At 36.0% G+C, this 23,396-nt stretch overlaps 2 protein-coding genes across 4 annotated transcripts in view; one reads left to right on the forward strand and one right to left on the reverse strand.

Moving 5' to 3' along the window:
* Window positions 1-23,396, forward strand: part of LOC137759193 (olfactory receptor 4K2-like) — a 133,824-nt gene that overhangs the window by 28,263 nt on the left and 82,165 nt on the right. The gene's annotated exons all lie outside the window — the stretch shown is intronic.
* Window positions 14,697-15,681, reverse strand: LOC137759149 (olfactory receptor 11G2-like). Its single transcript, XM_068535082.1, has one exon. It carries the CDS (start codon window positions 15,630-15,632, stop codon window positions 14,697-14,699), a length of 936 nt encoding a protein of 311 aa, XP_068391183.1. The 5' UTR covers window positions 15,633-15,681.

Here is a 23,396-nt window from a genome sequence, read left to right on the forward strand (position 1 = left end):
CGTCTGTATGTCTTCTTTGGAGAAATGTCTATTTAGGTCTTCTGCCCATTTTTGGATTGGGGTGTTTGTTTCTTTAATATTGAGCTGAATGAGCTGTTTATATATTTTGGAGATTAATCCTTTGTCCGTTGATTCGTTTGCAAATATTTTCTCCCATTCTGAGGGTTGTCTTTTCGTCTTGTTTATGGTTTCCTTTGCTGTGCAAAAGCTTTGAAGTTTCATTAGGTCCCATTTGTTTATTTTTGTTTTTATTTCCATTACTCTAGGAGGTGGATCAAAAAAGATCTTGCTGTGATTTATGTCAAAGAGTGTTCTTCCTATGTTTTCCTCTAAGAGTTTTATAGTGTCCAGTCTTATATTTAGGTCTCTAATCCATTTTGAGTTTATTTTTGTGTATGGTGTTAGGGAGTATTCTAATTTCATTCTTTTACATGTAGCTATCCAGTTTTCCCAGCACCACTTATTGAAGAGACTGTCTTTTCTCCATTGTGTATCTTTGCCTCCTTTGTCATAGATTAGTTGACCATAGGTGCGTGGGTTAATCTCTGGGCTTTCTATCTTATTCCATTGATCTATGTTTCTGTTTTTGTGCCAGTACCATATTGTCTTGATTACTGTAGCTTTGCAGTAGAGTCTGAAGTCAGGGAGTCTGATTCCTCCAGCTCCATTTTTTTGCCTCAAGACTGCTTTGGCTATTCGGGGTCTTTTGTGTCTCCATACAAATTTTAAGATGATTTGTTCTAGCTCCGTAAAAAATGCCATTGGTAATTTGATAGGGATTGCATTGAATCTGTAGATTGCTTTGGGAAGTATACTCATTTTCACAATGTTGATTCTTCCAATCCAAGAACATGGTATATCTCTCCATCTGTTGGTATCATCTTTAATTTCTTTCATCAGTGTCTTATAGTTTTCTGCATACAGGTCTTTTGTCTCCCTAGGTGTGTTTATTCCTAGGTATTTTATTCTTTTTGTTGCAGTGGTAAATGGGAGTGTTTCCATAATTTCTCTTTCAGATTTTTCATCATTAGTGTATAGGAATGCAAGAGATTTCTGTGCATTAATTTTGTATCCTGCAACTTTACCATATTCATTAATTAGCTCTAGCAGTTTTCTGGTGGCAGTTTTAGGATTCTCTATGTATAGTATCATGTCATCCGCAAACAGTGACAGTTTTACTTCTTCTTTTCCAATTTGTATTCCTTTTATTTCTTTTTCTTCTCTGATTGCCGTGGCTAGGACTTCCAGAACTATGTTGAATAATAGTGGTGAGAGTGGACATCCTTGTCTCGTTCCTGATCTTAGAGGAAATGCTTTCAGTTTTTCACCATTGAGAATGATGTTTGCTGTGGGTTTGTCATATATGGCCTTTATTATGTTGAGGTAGGTTCCCTCTATGCCCACTTTCTGGAGAGTTTTTATCATAAATGGGTGTTGAATTTTGTCGAAAGCTTTTTCTGCATCTATTGAGATGATCATATGGTTTTTCTTCTTCAATTTGTTAATATGGTGTATCACATTGATTGATTTGCGTATATTGAAGAATCCTTGCATCCCTGGGATAAATCCCACTTGATCGTGGTGTATGATCCTTTTAATGTGTTGTTGGATTCTGTTTGCTAGTATTTTGTTGAGGATTTTTGCATCTATATTCATCAGTGATATTGGTCTGTAATTTTCTTTTTTTGCAGTGTCTTTGTCTGGTTTTGGTATCAGGGTGATGGTGGCCTCATAGAATGAGTTTGGGAGTGTTCCTTCCTCTGCAATTTTTTGGAAGAGTTTGAGAAGGATAGGTGTTAGCTCTTCTCTAAATGTTTGATAGAATTCACCTGTGAAGCCATCTGGTCCTGGACTTTTGTTTGTTGGAAGATTTTTAATCACAGTTTCAATTTCATTACTTGTGATTGGTCTGTTCATATTTTCTGTTTCTTCCTGGTTCAGTCTTGGAAGGTTATACCTTTCTAAAAATTTGTCCATTTCTTCCAGGTTGTCCATTTTATTGGCATAAAGTTGCTTGTAGTAGTCTCTTAGGATGCTTTGTATTTCTGCAGTGTCTGTTGTAACTTCTCCTTTTTCATTTCTGATTTTATTGATTTGAGTCCTCTCCCTCTTTTTCTTGATGAGTCTGGCTAATGGCTTATCCATTTTGTTTATCTTCTCAAAGAACCAACTTTTAGTTTTATTGATCTTTGCTATTGTTTTCTTTGTTTCTATTTCATTTATTTCTGCTCTGATCTTTATGATTTCTTTCCTTCTGCTAACTTTGGGTTTTGTTTGTTCTTCTTTCTCTAGTTTCTTTAGGTGTAAGGTTAGATTGTTTATTTGAGATTTTTCTTGTTTCTTTAGGTAGGCTTGTATAGCTATAAACTTCCCTCTTAGAACTGCTTTCGCTGCATCCCATAGGTTTTGGGCCGTCGTGTTTTCATTGTCATTTGTCTCTAGGTATTTTTTTGTTTCCTCTTTGATTTCTTCAGTGATCTCTTGGTTATTTAGTAACGTATTGTTTAGCCTCCATATGTTTGTCTTTTTTACGTTTTTTTCCCTGTAATTCATTTCTAATCTCATAGCGTTGTGGTCAGAAAAGATGCTTGATATGATTTCAATTTTCTTAAATTTACTGAGGCTTGATTTGTGACCCAAGATGTGATCTATCCTGGAGAATGTTCCGTGTGCACTTGAGAAGAACGTGTAATCTGCTGTTTTTGGATGGAATGTCCTATATATATCAATTAAATCTATCTGGTCTATTGTGTCATTTAAAGCTTCTGTTTCCTTATTTATTTTCATTTTGGATGATCTGTCCATTGGTGTAAGTGAGGTGTTAAAGTCCCCCACTATGACTGTGTTACTGTCAATTTCCTCTTTTATAGCTGTTAGCAGTTGCCTTATGTATTGAGGTGCTCCTATGTTGGGTGCATATATATTTATAATTGTTATATCTTCTTCTTGGATTGATCCCTGGATCATTATGTAGTGTCCTTCCTTGTCTCTTGTAACATTCTTTATTTTAAAGTCTATTTTATCTGATATGAGTATAGCTACTCCAGCTTTCTTTTGATTTCCATTTGCATGGAATATCTTTTTCCATCCCCTCACTTTCAGTCTGTATGTGTCCCTAGGTCTAAAGTGGGTCTCTTGTAGACAGCATATATATGGGTCTTGTTTTTGTATCCATTCAGCCAGTCTATGTCTTTTGGTTGGGGCATTTAATCCATTCACGTTTAAGGTAATTATCGATATGTATGTTCCTATGACCATTTTCTTAATTGTTTTGGGTTTGTTTTTGTAGGTCCTTTACTTCTCTTGTGTTTCCCACTTAGAGAAGTTCCTTTAGCATTTGTTGTAGAGCTGGTTTGGTGGTGCTGAATTCTCTTAGCTTTTGCTTGTCTGTAAAGCTTTTGATTTCTCCATCAAATCTAAATGAGATCCTTGCCGGGTAGAGTAATCTTGGTTGTAGGTTCTTCCCTTTCATCACTTTAAGTATATCATGCCACTCCCTTCTGGCTTGCAGAGTTTCTGCTGAGAAATCAGCTGTTAACCTTATGGGAGTTCCCTTGTATGTTATTTGTCATTTTTCCCTTGCTGCTTTCAATAATTTTTCTTTGTCTTTAATTTTTGCCACTTTGATTACTATGTGTCTCGGCGTGTTTCTCCTTGGGTTTATCCTGTATGGGACTCTCTGCGCTTCCTGGACTTGGGTGGCTATTTCCTTTCCCATGTTAGGGAAGTTTTCAACTATAATCTCTTCAAATATTTTCTCTGGTCCTTTCTCTCTCTCTTCACCTTCTGGGACCCCTATAATGCGAATGTTGTTGCGTTTAATGTTGTCCCAGAGGTCTCTTAAGCTGTCTTCATTTCTTTTCATTCTTTTTTCTTTAGTCTGTTCCGCAGCAGTGAATTCCACCATTCTGTCTTCCAGGTCACTTATCTGTTCTTCTGCCTCAGTTATTCTGCTATTGATTCCTTCCAGTGTAGTTTTCATTTCAGTTATTGTATTGGTCATCTCTGTTTGTTTGTTCTTTAATTCTTCTAGGTCTTTGTTAATCATTTCTTGCATCTTCTCAATCTTTGCCTCCATTCTTATTCCAAGGTCCTGGATCATCTTCACTATCATTATTCTGAATTCTTTTTCTGGAAGGTTGCCTATCTCCACTTCATTTAGTTGTTTTTCTGGGGTTTTTTCTTGTTCCTTCATCTGGTACATAACCCTCTGCCTTTTCATCTTGTCTATCTTTCTGTAACTGTGGTTTTTGGTCCACAGGCTGCAGGATTGTAGTTTTTCTTGCTTCTGCTGTCTGCCCTCTGGTGGTTGAGGCTATCTAAGAGGCTAAGATAAATTTTTTAGCATAATTATTTAAAAACCTGAATGATTAAAGAGTCACTCTGTTCCAATGTATCACACAGCAAAGCTATGGGCAACTCTCTTTGGTTGCTCAGATTTATTTTACTGACCTCCTTATATATTCTGGCACTTAAAAACATACAGTTTGGTCTGATATAAAGGAAGAAGACATTAAAACATAGTAATGTTAATAATTCAAGAAGCAGAAAATAAATAATTAAAGGGAGTGTGTTACATTACCTGTGATGAGCATGAGAGTAAGTGGGAATAAGTTATATTTTATTGGGGGCGCTGTAGAAAATGAGTTACTGAATACAACACTAAACAGTCTTCTCATACCAAATTACATAGTTAATCAGATTTCTGAATAATGAGGCATTCCTTTTTGAATCATTAAGCAAGAAAGTTTCAAGGATTGTTAAACTGAGATGAGTAGCTGGGCACTGGAGTCAGCATTTCTTATAACATAACTTATTATGTTACTAGTGGGTGAAACTATATATCCAGAAACATAAAACACACAAAAGTTTGCAAAAGTATATTAATATTAAAATGTGATTCCGCTGGAGCTAGCATCCATTTGTAGATGTCTTAGAAAAAATACAGTGATGCCTAGACAGGGAGAAAAGTTACTTACCCTTCATGATAGGGCTAAGTGTAGACAAAGCTGGGAATAAATACTGAGTCTGTATCTTCTCATAGATGCTTCTTTTTCCTTTACATAGAATCAAAACCCAGGGCCCTGACCCTTATCATCCTAGGATATACAAAGTTAAATGCTGAAACTCCCTTTCCTCCCTTCCTGAAGTGCTCAAAAGAAACAGTTGTAGCAACAGGGTACCTCTGTTGGGCAATATGATAGCCGGTGAAAAGAAGCACAGCCCTGTGATTAGTCATTGAGATGTGGGCCTCATTTGACATACTGATATTTTCATCAAGAGCTACACAAGGGACCTCAATCACCCCCAGGCACCCAGATCTTTCACTTGGGTCACCCAGAAGAGAAAATTCAACAAGTGAGTTTTATATGTTGGTTACTTTTGCTGTAGAGTAGCTGAAAAAAATGGGGTATGAACCTCATGAGGAGATTTCAATAAGGGGGCATAGGTGAATGAAGGGGAAGGGAGTGTTGTTGAGCCTCTCCAGGGTGCAATTAAAGTTTCATCTTAGAGATTATTGTGAAGTCTTCAGATTCCTCTTGGGCTGGTTTATGACTCCCTCAAGATTCCTTGGTGTAACATCCTTTCCTTATCTATAATTTTCATTATAGTTTAGGTTAAATTGGCTCCCAGAGTGAAGGCAGGGGTAATGTCTTGAAGGCAGTGGTGAGCTGTCTGTGCAGATTTCCAGAGAATTTCTTTTTGATTCCAGGAAAAGTCTTTTTCTCTGTAGAATATTCTCTGGGAGTATATTTTCTTCACATACTTGACAACTGTAAATTTTTGTTTCCAGTCCTCAATTACTGTTAGACTATTAGTTTTCCATTTTTCCTGTCTGTTCTTTGTTCCCTTATTTCTCCTTTCTTTTCTTCTAGATTATTCAAGAATTTTCATTATTTTACTTTCCCGTTACTTTTTTGATTTTTTTTTAAAAAGATTTAATTTTTAATTTATTTTTGTCTGCGCTGGGTCTTCCTTGCTGCACATGGGGTTTCTCTAGTTGTGGTGAGCGGGGGCTACTCTTCATTGCAGTGCACAGTCTTCTCATTGTGGTGGCTTCTCTTGTTGCAGAGCATGGGCTCTAGGCATGTGGGCTCAGTAGTTGTGGCTCGCGGGCTCTAGAGCACAAGCTCAGTAGCTGTGGCACATGGGCTTAGCTGCTCTGCGGCATGTGGGATCTTCCTGGACCAGGGCTTGAACCCGTGTCCCCTGCATTGGCAGGTGGATTCTTATCCACTGTGCCACCAGGGAAGTCCTTTTGATGGTTTTAAAATATTTTTTCTTGTGGTAAAATATACATAACACAAAAATGATAATTTTAACCATTTTAAGTGTACAGTTTGGGACATTAAGTACATTCATACTGTACTGGCAACCATCACCACCATCCATCTCCAGAACTTTTCATCATCCCAAACTGAAATTCCATACCCATTAAATAACTTCTCATTCCACTCTCCCCTAGACCCTGGCAACCACTGTTTGACTTTCTGCCTCTGAATTTTACTACTCTAGGAAGCATATAAGTGGAATCACATAAAATTTGTCCTCCGTGATTGGCTTATTTCACCTAGCATAATGTCTTCAAGGTTTATTCATGTTTTAGCATGTGTCAGAAGTTCCTTCCTTTTTAAGGTTGAATAATATTCCATTGTTTGTGTATATAGAATTTTGTTTATTCATCTTTTGAAGAACATTTGGGTTGCTTTCACCTTTTCACTATTGTGAATAATGCTGCTGTGAACAGAGGTGTACAAATATCTGCTTGATCCTCTGCATTCAGTTCTTTTGGATATATACCAAGAAGTGGAATTGCTGAATGATATGGTAAGTCTTGGTTTTTAGGAACTGCCATACTATTTTGCACAGAGGCTGAACCATTTAACATTCCCACCAGCAATGTACAAGTGCTCCTGTTTCTCCACATCCTTGCCAATTCTAACTTACTGCTTGCTTGTTTTTGATAATAACCATTCTAATGAGTGTGAAATGGTATCTATCTCATTGTAGTTTTGATGCATTTCCCTAATGATTAGTGATGTTGAGCATCTTTTCATGTGCTTATTGGCCACTTGTATATTTTCTTTGGAGAAGTCCTTTGCCTCTTTTAAGTACTTTGCCCATTTTTTAATTGTTTGTTGTTGTTGTTGTTGAGTTATTGGAGTTTTTTATATGTTCTGGATATCAATCCTTTTTTAGATATATAATTTGTAAATATTTTCTCCCATTTCTTGGGTTGCCTTTTTATTCTGTTGATAGCATCCTTTTATGCACAAATATTTTTAATCCTGATGTAGTCCAATTTATCTATTTTTTCTTTTGTTGCCTGTGCTTTTTGTGCTGTATCCAAGAAATCATTGCCAAATCCAATGTCATGAAAGTTTTCCCCTGTGTTTCTTCTAAGAGGTTTATAGTTTTAGGTCTTATGTTTATATCTTTGAATCATTTTGAATTAATTTTTGAATATAGTATAAGATAAAGATCCAGTTTCATTATTTTGCATGTGGATATCCAGTTTTCCTAGCAACATTTGTTGAAAAGACTGTCTTTTCTCTGCTGAATGATGTTGGCACCCTTGTCAAAAATCATTTGACCATATATGTGAGGGTTTATTTTTGAGATTTCTATTCTATTCCATTGGTCTACATGTCTGTCTTTATGCTACTACCACATCGTTTTGATTACTGTGGCTTTGCAGTAAGTTTTGAAATCAGGAAGTGTGAGACCTCCAACATTGTTTTTCTTTTTCAAAATTGTTTTGGCTTTTCAGGGACCCTTGAGATTCCATATGAATTTTAGGATGGATTTTTCTATTTTTGCAGAAAACATCATTGAGATTTGACAGGAATTTCATTGACTCTGTAAATTACATTGGGGTAGTATTGACATCTTAATAATATTGTCTTGCAATCCGTAAACATGGGATGTCTTTCCATTTATTTGTGTCTTCTTTAGTTTTTTTTTCAGCAACATTTTATAGTTTTCCATATGGAAGTCCTTTTGCCTCCTTGGTTAAATTTATTCCTAAGTATTTTATTCTTTTTGATGCTATTATAAATGAAATCATTTTCTTAATTTCCTTTTTGGGTTGTTCATTGTTAGTGTATAAAAATGCAACTGATTTTTGTTTGTTGACTTCGTATCTGGTAACTTTCCTGGCTTTGTTTTTAAGTTCTAACAGGGGTGTGTGTGTGTGTAATCTTTGGGGTTTTCTACATATAAGATCACAGCATCTGTGAACAGAGATAATTTTACTTCTTTCTTTCCAATTTGGATACCTTTTATTCCTTTTTCTTGCCTAGTTGCTCTGGCTAGGTCTTCAATAATATGTTGAATAGAAGTGGTGAAACTAGGCATTCATGTCTTGTTCCTAATCTCAGAGGAAAAACTTTCAGTTTTTAAAAAAATCATTGAGTATGATGTTCACTGTGAGTTTTTTCATATATGACTTTTATTATGTTGAGGTAGTTTTCTTCTGTTCCTTGTTTTTTGAGGAAAGGGGTGTTGAATTTTGTCAGATGCCTTTTATACATCAATTGAGGTGATCATACAGATTTTCTTTCATCTGCCAATGTGGTGTATTACATTGATTTTCATATGCTGAAACTTGCAGGAAGAAATCCCACTTGGTCATGGTATATAATCCTTTTAATATGCTGTTGAATTTGGTTTGCTAATATTGTTGAAGATTTTTGCTTCTATATTCATAAAGGATATTAGTCTATAGTTTTCTTTTTTGTACTGGCTTTGATATAAGATAATATTGGCCCCATAGGATGAGGTAAAAGTGTTCCCTCCTCTTCAACTTTTTTTGAAAAGTTTGAGGATTGTTGTTCATTCTTCTTTAAATGTTTGGTAGAATTCATCAGTGAAGCCATCTGGATCTGGGCTCTCCTTTTTTAGGTTTTAAATTATTGATTTAATCTCCTTACTGGTTATAGGTCTATTCAGATTTTCTATTTCTTTATGATTCATCTTGGTAGTTGTGTGTTTCTAGGAAGTTGTCCATTTCATCAAGGTTAACCATTTTTTTTTAATGAATAATTGTTCATTGTACTCTTTTATAATAATTTTTATTCCTAAAATATCAGCTGTGAAGTCTCCACTTTATGATTTTATTCATTTGAGTTTTTCTCTTTTTTTCTTAGTCAGTCTAGCTAAAGGTTTGTCTATTACGTTGATCTTTTCAAAAATCCAACTCTTGATTTCATTTCTTTTGTTGTTGTTGATTTTCTATTCTCTATTTTATTTATTGCTGCTCTAATCTTTATTAGTTTCTTCCTTTTGCTACCTTTGGGTATGGTTTGTTCTTGTTTTTTTTTTTTTAGTTCCTTAAGGTGTAAAGTTAGGTTTTAACTTGAGATCTTTCTTCTTTTGTTTGTTTGTGCTACTGCTTATTTTAATTTTATTTTTAAATTTTAATTTAATTTTTTCAGGGTTTTAAAATTTGAATAAATTTGATCTGTAACATTGTGTAAGTTGAAGGTGTACAATGTATTCCTTTGATACATTTATATATTGTAATGACTGCTGATATAACAATATTTATCATTACATAATTATAGTACAATGTTATTGTCTGTATTCATTATACTATGGCTTATTTACTACTTGTTTCAAGTTTGTACCCTCAAACTATCACTCTTACCCTTTCCACTCCCCATCCTCTGGTAACCACCATTTTACTCTTTTTTTATAGGTTTAACTTTTTATATTCCACATATAAGTAATATCATACAGTACTTGCCTTTGTCTGACTTATCTTGCTTGGCATAATGTGCTCAGGGTGCCTCCATTTTGTTGCAATGGGAGGATATTTTCCTTCCTCATGGTTGAATAATATTCCATTATGTATATGTACCATATCATTTTTATCCATTCATCTGCTGATGGACATTTGGGTTGTTTCCATATTTTGACTGTTGGGAATAATGCTGTGATAAACACAGGAGTGCATATATCTTGTTGAAATACTGTTTTCATTTCCTTTGCATATAAACCCAGAAGTGGAATTGCTGAAGCATATGATAGATGTATTTTTAATTTTTTGAGGAATCTCTATATTGTTTTCCATAGTGGTTGGACCAATTGACACTCCCACCATCGATGTATAAAAGTTCCCTTTTCACCACATCCTTGCCAGCACCTATTGTCTCTTGTCTTCTTGATAATAGCCATTCTAACAGGTGTGAGCTTATATATCACTCTGGTTTCAATTTGCATTTTCCTGATGATTGGTGCCATTGAGCATCTTTTCATGTGCCTGTTGGCCATTTTGCTGCCCTTTTTGGAGAAATGTCTATTTAGTTGTTCTGCCCATTTTTAAATCAGGTTGTTTGTTTTTTTGTTATTAAGTTGACTGAGTTCTTTATATATTTTGAATATTAACCCCTTATCTGTATATGGTTTGCAGAAATTTTCTCCCATTATTATCATTTTGTTAATTGCTTCTTTTGCTGTGCAGAAGCTTTTGAGTTTGATGTAGTCCCATTTGTTGGTTTTTTTCTTCTGTTGTTTGTGCTTTTGGTGTCATGCCAAAAAAAAATATTCTTGTCAAGACCAATATCAATGAGTTTCTTCCTTATATTTTCTTCTAAAAGTTTTATAGTATCAGGTCTATGTTTAAGTCTTTGATCCATTTTGAGTTAATTTTGTGAGTGGTGTGAGTAAGGGTCCAATTCCATTGTTTAACATATGTTTCCCCAGTTTTCCTAGCACCATTTATTGAAGAGACTGTTCGTTCCTCGTTGGGTATTCTTGACTCCTTTGTTGTATAATAGTTGACCATATATGCTGTGACTTAACTCTGGGCTCTCTATTCTGTTCCATTGGTTAATGTGTCTATTTTTGTGCCAGTACCATACTGTTTTTATTACTATGGCTTTGTAGCATAATTTGAAATATGGAAGCATGATGTTTCCAGCGTTGTTCTTTTTTTCTCAGGATTGTCTTGGGTGTTTTGTACTTCCAAACAAATTTTAGAATTATTTTTTCCATTTCTGTGAAAAATATCTTTGGTATTTTAATGGGGGTTGTGTTGAATCTGTACATGGCTTTGAGTAGTATGGGCATTTTGATAATATTAATTCTTCTGATCCATGAACATGGTATGTTTTTCCATTAATTTGTGTCTTCTTTGATATCTTTCAGCAAAGTTTTGTAATTTTTTTGTACAGATCTTTCACTTCCTTGGTTAAATTTATTCCAAAGTATTTTATTGTTTTTAATGCTATTGTGAGTAGGATGGTTTTCTTTATTTCTTTTTCAGATGCAGCATCGTTAATGTAAAGGAACACAATTGATTTCTGTATATTGATTTTGTATCCTGTCACTTTACTGAAATTGTTGATTAATTCCAATAGTTTTTTTAACAGATTCTTTGAGATTTTCTATATATAGGATTATATTATCAGCAAATAATGACTATTTTACTTCTTTCTTTCTGATCTGGATGCCTTTTCTTTCTTTGTCTTGCCTAATTTCTCTAGCTAGGACTTCCAGTACGATATTGAATAGGATTGGTGAGAGTGGATATCCTTGCCTTGTTCCTCCAGTGAGTATATTAGCTGTGGGTTTGTTGTAGATGGTCTTTATTATGTTGAGATATGTTCCTTCTAAACCCAGTTTCTTAAGGGTTTTATCATGAAAGGATGCTTTATTTTGTAAAAACTTTTTCTCTGTCTTTTGAGATGATCATGTGATTTATTTTTCATTTTATTGATGTGATATATTACATTTATTGATTTGTGTATGTTGAACCATCCTTGCATCCTAGGGATAAATACAACTTGGTCATAGTGTATAATCTTTTTAATGTGTTCTTGAATTCTCTTTGCTAGTATTTTGTTGAGAATTTTTGCATTTATATTTATCAGGGCTATTTATCAGGGCTATTGGTCTACAGTTTTCCTTTCTTGGGTTACCCTTATCTGGTTTTGGTATCAAAGTAATGCTGGCCTCTTAGAATGCATTTGGAAGTGTTCCCTTCTCCTTGATATTTTGGAGGAGTTTGAGGAGGATTGGTGTTACTTCTTCTTTAAATGTTTGGTAGGATTCTCCAGTGAAGTCATCAGGTCCTGGAGTTTTCTGTTTTGGGAGTTTTTTGATTACTAATTCAATCTCTTTACTTATTATTTGTCTGTTCTGATTTTCCATTTCTTTCTGATTCAGTCTTGGTAGGTTGTGTGTTTCTAGAAATGTATTCATTTCTTCTAGGTTATGTAATTTGTTGGCATATAATTTTTCATAGTAGTCTCTTATGATTTTATTCCATAGTATTAGTTGTAATGTCTTTTTAATTTCTAGTTTTATTTGAGTCTTCTCTCTTTTTTTCTTAATCTAGCTACAAGTTTGTTGATTTTGTTTATCGTTTCAAAGAACCAGCCCTTAGATTTGTTGATATTTTCTATTGTTTTTCTGGTTTCTAGTTCATTTATTTCTGCTCTGATTCTTATTATTTCCTTCCTTCTGCTAATTCTGGGCTTAGTTTCTTCTTCTTTTTCTAGTTCCTTGAGGTGTAAAGTTAGGTTATTTGAGATCTTTCTAATTTCTTAATATATGCATTTATTGCTATAAACTTTCCTCTCAGAACTGCTTTTGCTGCATCCCATAATATTTGATATGTTCTGTTTTCATTTTTATTTGTTTTGAGATAATTTTTTATTTCTTTTTTGATTTCTCCTTTGACATAATGGTTGTTTAGAAGTGTGTTATTTAGTTTCCACATATTTGTAGATCTTCTCACTTTCCTCTTATTGTTGATCTTTCTTCTGTTTTAATGTAGGGATTTACAGTTACAGATTTCTCTGTTAGCACTGCTTTATTTTCATTCCATATGTTTTAGTATGTTGTGTTTTTATTTTCATTTGTTTAAAGGTTTTTAAAGTAATTTTCCTTGTGATTTTTTCTGTCCCATTTACTTTCTGCTTGTTTGTCGATTTTCCAGTTTTCCTTCTGCTGTTGATTTCTAGTTTCATTACATTCTAACTGGAAAAGATATATATGATTTCAGTTTTTCAAAATTTATTAAAGCTGTTTTGTGCCCTAATATATGGTCTATCCTGGAGAATTAAAATACTTTAAAATTTTGTTTAAAACCATGAGATTGTGCATATGTTTATGTGTTTATGTGTGCATATGTGTGTGTGGGGTCCATTCATGAGAGACAAAGGGAAGGGGATGGCAGAGTCTTTAGCAGAAAATTAAATACCTTTGAACCAAAAGGAGAATATATTGCAGGCAATATATTAAGGATTGGAGAAAATGCTATGTGTAATCAAAGCAACAGCTGAACCATAGCCACAAACTTCCAAGGATGGCTAATATTCAGTTTTCTTTCTGGGTGGTGTTAGGTTCTCTGGGGTCCTGGTTTTTCTTATTTTATTGAAAGCAACCCCCTTTCTCCCTGCCCACCTTGTTTGCAGGGTGGAATCCTCAGGAATCTGGAGCTGCTTGCAGTGAAAAGGAAATGAGGTCTACATCCTAGATTTGTGTTTATACCAGTCCCTATATTCACTTGTCTCTGATTTGTGGGTTTTTGCATGATTATGCTGCAAGATCATCTTCTGAAAGTGAGGGGAGAAGTGAGAATGTATGGAATTTAGATATAATAGAAAAGAATTTCTGGTTATGGTCATGACTAAGCAGCTTGTATTAAACTAACCCTTCTACCAAAGTAACTATAAAATCTGGACAAAGTACATAAAACAAGCACTTGAAGGCACTGGAGAGCAATCAACACAGGCAAGACTTCAGGGGCTACAATTCCAAGAAGGGAGGAACAAGGAGATGAGTTCTACATTCACCTTGAGTGTTTTTCCCGGAGGACAATGACACTCACTGGGTAGGGCGAGGATATGGGGACATGGAGGCATGTGAGAAAGAACAGGGGGAAGGAAGAATAAAGTCTCAGCAGAAAGCAGTAGTTTCACCAAACTGAGGAAATAAAGGATTTGGTGTTTGTGGCTGCCAAAGCAGCTAGGCTTTGAGAAAATATACTGGAGAAAGGAGGACCACAGAGAAGTGAGGCTCAAAATATGATGTAGTCTCCTTTCAAGGCATTTTTGGATTTCTTAGGCATTCTGTGCAAGATGAGATTTCAAGAAATCTAGGAGAAAGCGAACTGGGAGGCTAAAGAGCTGAGCAGAGGTTTTAGGAGTCATGGGTTTCAAAGAGTACAGGAATAGGAAACCAGGGCTCGCTAAGGTGGAGGTATCCTGAGAACAGTTCAGGCTTGCAGTTGAGATCTCTGAAAGGTCATGTTCCTGAGTAAGGGTCACATCCCAGAAATAAGAGCAAAATTGTTTTAGATTATTTTAATAAAACACCTGAAAATACTCTTTAAATGAGATCAAAGTGATCTGCCTTACTCTATCTGCTTCTAAAAGAAAACTTTGTTACATTGTTTTTAAATTTTTAAAATATAATGTTTAGCATTCAGTAAAAAATGAGGCATGTAAGAAAGAGGACAAATGATCAAGAACCAAGAGAAGAAATAAGCAACAGATACATATTCACAGGTGACTGAAATTTTGGTCAATACTAGGATGAACAATTATCTGAATAAAACCACTTTTTAAACCTAAAAATGAGTTAAATGCAATTTTTGTAAATGAGTTAAATACAACTTGGGGCTCTAATTGCTCAAGAGCCTTTTTTTTTTTTTTTTTTTCAAGAGCCTTTTTGATGAACACTTTTTATAGTCTCAGAAATTTCTTAAGGGCCTTTTTCATGTCTTTGTTCCTAAGACTATATATAACAGGGTTAAGAAGTGGAGTCACAACAGAATAAAACAGAGTCACAATCTTCTGCATTCCAGCTTCATGCTCAGATGTTGGGCTCCCATACATGACCAGTACTGAACCACAGAACAATGAAACCACAGCCAGATGGGACCCACAGGTGGAGAAAGCTTTTCTTCGTCCAGCTGCTGAAGGGACTTTCAGTACAGCTCTCAGAACCAGAGCATAGGACCCCATGATGAAGAGAAAGGTAATGATGAGAGGCAGAGGACTTAAAGTGGAGAAGACAAGCTCCATCACAGGAGCTTTTTGGCAAGTGAGTACTAGAAGAGGACCTGGGTCACATAGAAAGTGGTCAATAATCCTGGATCCACAGAAGGACATTTGGGAGGTGATGATGATGGGAATCAAGAACCAGAGGAAACCAAGCACCCAGCAGCTGATCACAAGATTGGTGCAGAGACGGCCAGTCATAAGAGTAGGGTAATGTAGAGGCCGGCAGATGGCAAGGTATCGATCAAATGCCATAATACCCAAGAAAAGGCATTCTGTAGAACCCAAGGAGAAGAAAAAGTAGAACTGGAGAAAGCACCAAGAGAAGGAGATGACCTTGTTGTCCGAGAGGAAGTTGGCCAACATGTTGGGGACAGTAGAGGTGACATACCAGATCTCTAGGAAGGAGAAGTTGGCGAGCAGGATGTACATGGGGGTGTGGAGTCTCTGATCCCAGTGCACAGCACAGATGATAGAACCATTGCCCATGAGGGTCAGGAGGTGGACACCAGAGAAGAGCACAAAGAGGAGGATCTGTCCCTCCTTGGGGCAAGAGAAGCCCAGGAGGATGAAGCCAGTGATGGTGCTGGAGTTGTTGGGGATGTTGGAGATTTTCATGGGTCTGGGAGCTGTAAAAAGACCATCAAATTATTGAATGATTGTAAAGACAGATGGGGACCCAGATATGCACTGAAGCCACCCTGGGGAATGCAATAAACATTTATATATCAACAGTTACTATTTTTGTCTAATCCTGAAATACTGTCCTGGCTTAGTGGTTGGATTGTAAAAACACAAGGAGTCAGTGAATATCAGTAGATAGAGACGTTTACTTATTGTGAAATGTATGGAAACATGCTTAACATTTAATTCATTATATATAAAACTCTGCAGTAACTACCACTGAGGTCAAGAAATAGATTATCACTTGTACCCTAGAATCTCCTCTTGTGCTCCCTGTCCCTCCAATTGTCAACATTCTCCTTTCCTGATGGTAATCATCTCCCTGTTTTTCTTTATTTTAATAGCTAAGTATGCATTCTGAAACAAAATTTTAAAGTTTTGCTTGTCTTTATACTTTACATAAGTGAAATAATGGTATATATAGTATTTGGATGGCTTCTTTTGTTCAAAGGTAAGTTTTTTGAAATTCATGTTGTTATGTGTATCTATAGTGTGTCCATTTTACCACTCTATACTATTACGTTCTATGAATAAACCACCACTTATTAAACCATTGTACTATAGATATTTTGGCTATTTCTAGTTTGGAGCTCTTAGGAATAATGCCACTCTGAACATATAGTTCCTTTTTCCTGGTTCACACATGCATGCATTTCTGTAGGCTGGATCATAGGGTGTGTGTATCTTCAACTTTAGCAGATTAAGCTAAACAGTGTTCCATCATTATTGCACTATTTATCACTCCCACTGACAGTATATGAAAGCTCTGATTGTCAACATTCTCTTCTAATGGTAAGGTCTCTATTTACCAGAGCCTGGGGAATGAGATACAGACTGCATTTTAATGGCTTCTCTTTTTTTTTTCTTTTCTTTTCTTTCTTCCTGGCAGTATTTTTTTTTTTTTTTCAGAGTAGGTGCTTATGTCAGAACTGTTTTGCTCTCAAGGGAGAGTATTCTGGAAATTATAAAGAAAACTGTCTTCAAACTTGGTTTAGGAGAACATTTTAATGCATGATGTAATTTACAGCCACCTTTATCTTATATGAGCTTTGAGTGTTGTGATCAGCCTTATGATCTAAAGAAGACATGTCTTTACTGTACTCCTACGTTTCTTATATACCTCTCTCAGGAGAGAATTCTTTGAAGTGGCTCACTCAGGAGCATTTCCTAAGCAGCAAGTTTCAACAGAACTTTGTCATCAGCTCAAAATCAATTTGCCTGAGAAGTTACTTTATAAGAAGTGATTGGGAATTAGCATAATGCTTTGCACTTAGACAGCTTTTAATAAATATTTATAAAATGAATGAATAAATGCACTGTTTTAGCTTCCAGAAAGAGATCATGCCAACACAGCTACTTGTGGACAAAGCTGATTTAGATTGTGTGGCCATGGAACAGGACTACTGGAATCACTTTTCTCTTTTGAAGTACTTAACTAATGCATTGATTCTGTTTGATAATGCAATCTACCAGTTTCAGGAGTAAAACATTCAAATTAATTGTAGGAAATAACCGCAGCTCACTTCTGTTAATAGAGTTCCCAGCCACTTAGGGTAGAGATCCCCCAGCTGAGAGAAAGGATCAACAATAATCTGGTCTTGTTGAAACAGGTCTTTGATTATCTGGGTTGGGAATATGACTATGCAAAATCCATTGGTTCCTATTCTAGTTATATAAACTGTAGAACATGATATTATTGATTTAATGTTAAGGTACATGTAGCAAGAAACTTGAAAAGAAGAGAAAATTAGAAATTTTTTTGCTCCCTCTCCCAGTCTTGGCAGAATGACTTTGGATGGTTATCCATTTCCATAATAGCTTTATACTTTTCTGAGTTAAAAAAACTTTGTTAAATAATTCTGCACTCAGACCTTGGTCTTGGTTATTATAGCCTCTGTAAATAGGACATGTATAAGGAACACAAAACATATCTATTTTCCATTATCTGGAATCAATCAGTCAATCATAAGTTATTTTTGAGAGTTGGCATAGTTATCCAAGGAAACTGACAATAGTCTTTGAAATATTCAAAAGCAATAAGACCTCCCTGAATAAATGGCAGAAGGTGTCAGGAGATAGGTAGTTGATTACAGTGTATTTTTGTTTTGTTTTTGGAGAGGAAGAAAAATTGTGACAGGAGACTAGTAAACCAATTAATATTTCAAAATTTATAAAATGTGTACAAAAGCTTCCATCTCTGAGCCAGATCTAGTTCTGGATTTTATATGATTTCAATGACATGGGGGACTCATGTGGCCAATAAAATTTCCCAAGATCCTGGTAGTTTATATCTTGTATTACCTGAGGTCTTTTAGTGCCACAGCTGTGGGAGGAACAGGTTCTGGTTCTTGTACCATAAACTTACACTTTCTAAATGCCCTTTCCTATCTGATTTTAAGAACATGTGACTAGGGACTGAGATTAAGTTTCAGATACCAAACATTCATCTCTTGAAGGTGAACTTAAACCAGACATGAAATATCTAATATATATTTGCATTATTTTACACTATTCTCATTGAGGATGAAAATATTCAGAATGTGGTATTTTCTTTTGTTTTAAATTCTTCTCCATTATGGTTTATTACAGGATATTGAATATAGTTCCCTGTGCTATACAGTAGGACCCTGTTGTTTATCTATTTTATATATAGTACAGTAAGTCCCCTACATACAAACCCTCAAGTTGTGAACTTTCAAACATGCAAACGTGCATTCCATCAACGTCAGGCGTGAGTGGAATTGCAGCTTGCCCTCCATCAACTATTGCTGATGCTCCTTCAGCTCAACCATCTCCCACCTCCTCTCCCTCCTCCAGTCAGTAACTCTTCTTGCCTGTTCACTTGATGCCACCCCCTATATGCCAGCTGTTGTACTGTACTACTGTACTTTTCAAGGTACTGTACCGTAAGATTAAAAATGTTTTCTTTATTTTTTGTGTGTGTTTGTTTTTTATGTATTATTTGTGTGAAAAGTATTATAAACCTATTACAGTACAGTACTATATAGCTGATTGTGTTAGTTGGATACCTAGGCTAACTTTGTTGGACTTAACGAACAAATTGGACTTACAAACGCGCCCTTGGAACGAGACTCGTTCGTATGTAGGGGACTTACTGTAGTTTGTATCTGCTAATCCCAAAGTCCTAATGTATCCGTTCCCCACCCCCTTTCCCCTTCGGTAACCGTAAGTTTGTTTTCTGTGTACTGGGTCTGTTTCTGTTTTGTAAATAAATTCATTTGTATCATATTTTAGATTCCACATGTGATATCATATGATATTTGTCTTTCTCTTTTTGACTTACTTCACTTAGTATAATCATCTCTAGGTCCATTCATGTTGCCGCAAATGGCATTATTTCATTCTTTTTTTATAGCTGAGTAGTATTCCATTGTGTATATATGCAGAATGTGGTATTTTCTGAAACAACTCTCTGCTTTTCTGAACCATTTTTTTCTAATGTCCTGTTCTTTGAAGGAGGCTGTTAACAAATGTTAGAGCCATAAGGATACAGTAGCTGCTAATGAATAGAAGGAGTCACTCAAAAGAAAATTGGGTATAACATATGAAGGTCACTTATAAACTTTAAATTCCATAAAGTTTAAAAAAAGTCCTTTTTAGGTCTACAGGTTTAACACCAATTTAGAGAAGAGTCACCCAGTTTTCAATAGGTCAAAATAATTTGTTACTAATTGTGCTTGGGGCGTTTTTAATCAAAGTGTTTTGCAGGATGCTTCTAAAAGTTTATATATATATATATATATATATATATTTATATATATTTATATATATATTTATATATATATATATATATTGTGCTAATCATTTTGACGATCGTCTCAAAATATTTTCAGCACTTTAAGTGGCTTAGTTAATGTTCAAGAACTTACTTTCTGTCTGGTCTATTTCAATGTTACATTTCTTCTTTTACCCCTCACATCCAACTCATCAGCAGGGTGCTTCTGTTTCTAAAGTATGGCTCATATCATGCACTCCTCTGTCTTTACTGTCATCTCTCAAGTTCAGATTATCATTTTTTCTTCCTTGGACTTCTGCAGCAGCATTCTAACCCAGCTCCTTGCTTCTACTTTTGCCCTTCTACCCTCCGTTTTCCAAGCAGCAACAGAGTACTCCTTAAAAATGGAAAAACTGATCATGTTAGACTTTTAAGTAAAACCTTTTTCTCTCAGCAATTCTGTGCCAGGCAGTTTTACAAAGCTGTTCTAGAGAACAGGAAGGTGTTCTAGAAAACAGGAATTGCCATCGCCATTTTATGTTCAATCTAAGATATTTAACTAGATTGTATTGCTACTCACCTTTTATTACGGAGCTCCTCTGTACAGAAGAAACTGATGTTACTTGCCTCAAGTCTGAGTTGAAGCTGTCAAAAAAACAACCAAACAAACAAACAAAAAAAGGCTGGTAAATTCACCCTGCATGGACTACAGAGGGCACTATGAACATGGGTACAATGGTGTCTGTGTTTATGTACCCAGGCCACTTAGACTGAGTTAACAACAATCACCTTGTTTTTTGGTTTACTTGTTAAATTAGTCAACCCTGGAAAAGTTGAGATAGACTATGTCGGAGTGAGCCAGGCCATGCCACACACAGTACAAGGAAGACATTCACTGATATTTTAATTTTCCCTTAAAGCTTAGTATAGTAGAAGTCTTGGTACCCATTTATTGGCCCTCTCTCTACAGCCAAGCCAGAGATGTCTCATCACAATTCAATTCCCTCCTTTAGTTAGTTTGTATGGTTTCAGTGAGGGGGCTGCCACATCTGTAACACTGGATAATCTGTTTCTGGAAAATACTTAAAAGTAAGGATAATTTTTCAGACTGGGATGAGTGGTAGGCAGCTGTGTATGATAGAAAAAGCATTGGATTTAGAGTTAAGAGCTTTTGTTTACTAGTCATAGGAAATTAATACTCAGTTTCCTTAGCTATAAAATGCACATAATTATGCCTTCTTTAAAGGGCTGTTATAAAGATAACTGAAGGAGATAAATTCCTATGGAAGTAACTTGACCATTGCCTGACCAGTAAGAGCTTAAGAAGTATTGGTTGTATGTGTATGGCCATAGCAAATTCGAAGAGAGCTGTGGGTAAAAGCCAGTAGATTATGATTCTTTACTCTGTTAAACACTACATAACCTTGTTACCTGGATCAGCAAAGGGAATTCTAAGCTGAAGCTTCTCAAAAGTTTCTTTTTAATTTTCTTAGTGAGAAGAGATAGTCTTCTTGACAATAACCAGAGAGGAGAAAAGAGGTGGAAACTGTTGTGATAAGGATACTTGAATGTGTTTGCTGAAGGATGGAGGGATTATAAGCAGGGCCTGCCAGGAAGTCCTGTTTTTCTGATCCTTGAGGATCCATTTATTGTTGCTAAAAGGAAAACACTGTCAAGAGACATCTCTATGCGTGTTAGTCACTTCCCTTGGGACCTTCCTTAATTTCTGTGTTTTTTTTTTTCTATGCAAGATGAAATAATATATTTCCTTACTTTAAAACGCTCACAGATAGAATGAAATATTAACAAATCAACTGATTGTTTGATTAATTAATCAACCAATAAGTCTATCTCTAACTTCCCTAAATGTGCCTACCATGTGGCCAATGAAGAATCTTACAAACCTGAAGGGGATAAATGCAGCCCCAGATGACCATAACTGATCTGACATTCACAACTAGACCTCAAAGTTATTACAGGCTGATCAGACACTCTCAGCTAGGTCATGCTGTTCTGTTATTGGACACAAACATGAGACAAAACAAAGCTACTTTATAATTTTGTCTAAGCATAGAAAAAAACAAAGTCACTGTGCCAACCATGAAATACCAAATATCTTCCTCTCTTGGCTAAAATGAGTGTCTGCTACTTTTGTTTTTAAAAAGCCAATTACAGCTTTATTCTCCTTCTCTGCCCTCTCTATAGATAAAATTTGTTGAGATACCTAGTCATAGAATTGCCCTTGCTTTGACAACATCCAATCTGGAGCAAACCACCACTTCCTTAGACCCTCCCTCAAATCAGTCAACCAAAGCATTATCCTATAATAGATTATTTTTAAAAATTGAAGTATAATTGATTTACAATGTTGTGTTAGTTTCAGATGTACAGCAAAGTGATTCAGTTATACATATATATGTATATATATTCTTTTTCAGATTCTTTTCCATTATAGGTTATTACAAGATATTGAATATAGTTCCTTGTGTTATACAGTAGGTCCCTGTTTATCTCTTTTATATATAGAAGTGTGTATATGTTAATCCCAAATTCCTAATTTATCTCTCCCGCACTTTCCCCTTTGGTGAGCATAAGTTTGTTTTCTATGTCTGTGAGTCTACTTCTGTTTTGTAAATAAGTTCATTGTATCATATTTTAGATTCCACATATAAGTGATATCATATAGTATTTGTCTTTCACTTTCTGACTTACTTTACTTAGTAAGATGATGTTTAGATCCATCTATGTTGCTGCAAAAGGTATTATTTCATTGTTTCTTATGGCTGAGTAATATTCCATGGTATATGTATACTATATCTTCTTTATCCATTCATCTGTTGATGGACATTTAGGTTGCTTCCATGTCTTGGCTATTGCAAATACTCTTACTATGAGCATTGGGGTGCATGTATTTTTTCCAAGTAGAGTTTTCTCCGGATATATATGCCCAGGAGTGGGATCGTTGGATCATATGGTAATTCTATTTTTAGTTTTTTAAGGAATCTCCATATTGTTCTCCATAGTGGCTGTACCAATTTATATTCCCATCAACAGTGTAGGAGGGTTCCTTTTTTCTTTTTTTAATTAATTTATTTTATTTTCTTTATTTTTGGCTGTGTTGGTCTTCATTGCTCTGTGCGGGCCCTCTCCAGTTGCAGCGAGCAGGGACCACTCCTCCTGTGGTGCGCAGGCTTCTCACTGCGGTGGCCTCTCCTGTTGCGGAGCACGGGCTCTAGGCGGGCGGGCCCCAACAGTTGTGGCTTGTGGGCTCAGTAGCTGTGGCTTGTGGGCTGTAGAGCTCAGGCTCAGTAGTTGTGGTGCACGGGCCCAGCCGTTCCGCAGCATGTGGTATCCTCCCGGAACAGGGCTTGAACCTGTGTCCCCTGCATTGGCAGGCGGATTCCCAACCACTGCGCCACCAGGGAAGCCCCAAGGGTTCCTTTTTCTCAGCACCCTCTCCAGCATTTATTGTTTATAGACTTTTTTTTTTTATGATGAAAGCTTGATGGTATTCACGTTGCTTAATTTGTGTCATGCTTTATTTATTTATTTATTTATTTTATGGCTGTGTTGGGTCTTCATTTCTGTGCGAGGGCTTTCTCTAGTTGTGGCAAGCGGGGGCCACTCTGCATCGCGGTGCGCAGGCCTCTCACTATCGCAGCCTCTCTTGTTGCGGAGCACAGGCTCCAGACGCGCAGGCTCAGCAATTGTGGCTCACGGGCCCAGTTGCTCCGCGGCATGTGGGATCTTCCCAGACCAGGGCTCAAGCCCGTGTCCCCTGCATTGGCAGGCAGATTCTCAACCACTGTGCCACCAGGGAAGCCCTATAGACTTTTCGATGATGGCCATTCTGACAGGTGTGAGGTGAGGGTCAGACTTTTGGATTAAGGCAGATCATCAGAAAGCTGATATTTGGACCACAGTTCTTAGATCTGGAAAGAATTTCTTCCACTGAGTTATAC

This window comes from Eschrichtius robustus, chromosome 1 (assembly GCF_028021215.1).
Source record: "Eschrichtius robustus isolate mEscRob2 chromosome 1, mEscRob2.pri, whole genome shotgun sequence".
Classification (NCBI taxonomy): Eukaryota; Metazoa; Chordata; class Mammalia; order Artiodactyla; family Eschrichtiidae; genus Eschrichtius; species Eschrichtius robustus.

What these genes read in the sequence shown, in the direction of transcription:
- LOC137759149 (XM_068535082.1), bottom strand. Translation starts at nt 15,632, where the DNA reads ATGAAAATCTCCAACATCCCCAACAACTCCAGCACCATCACTGGCTTC.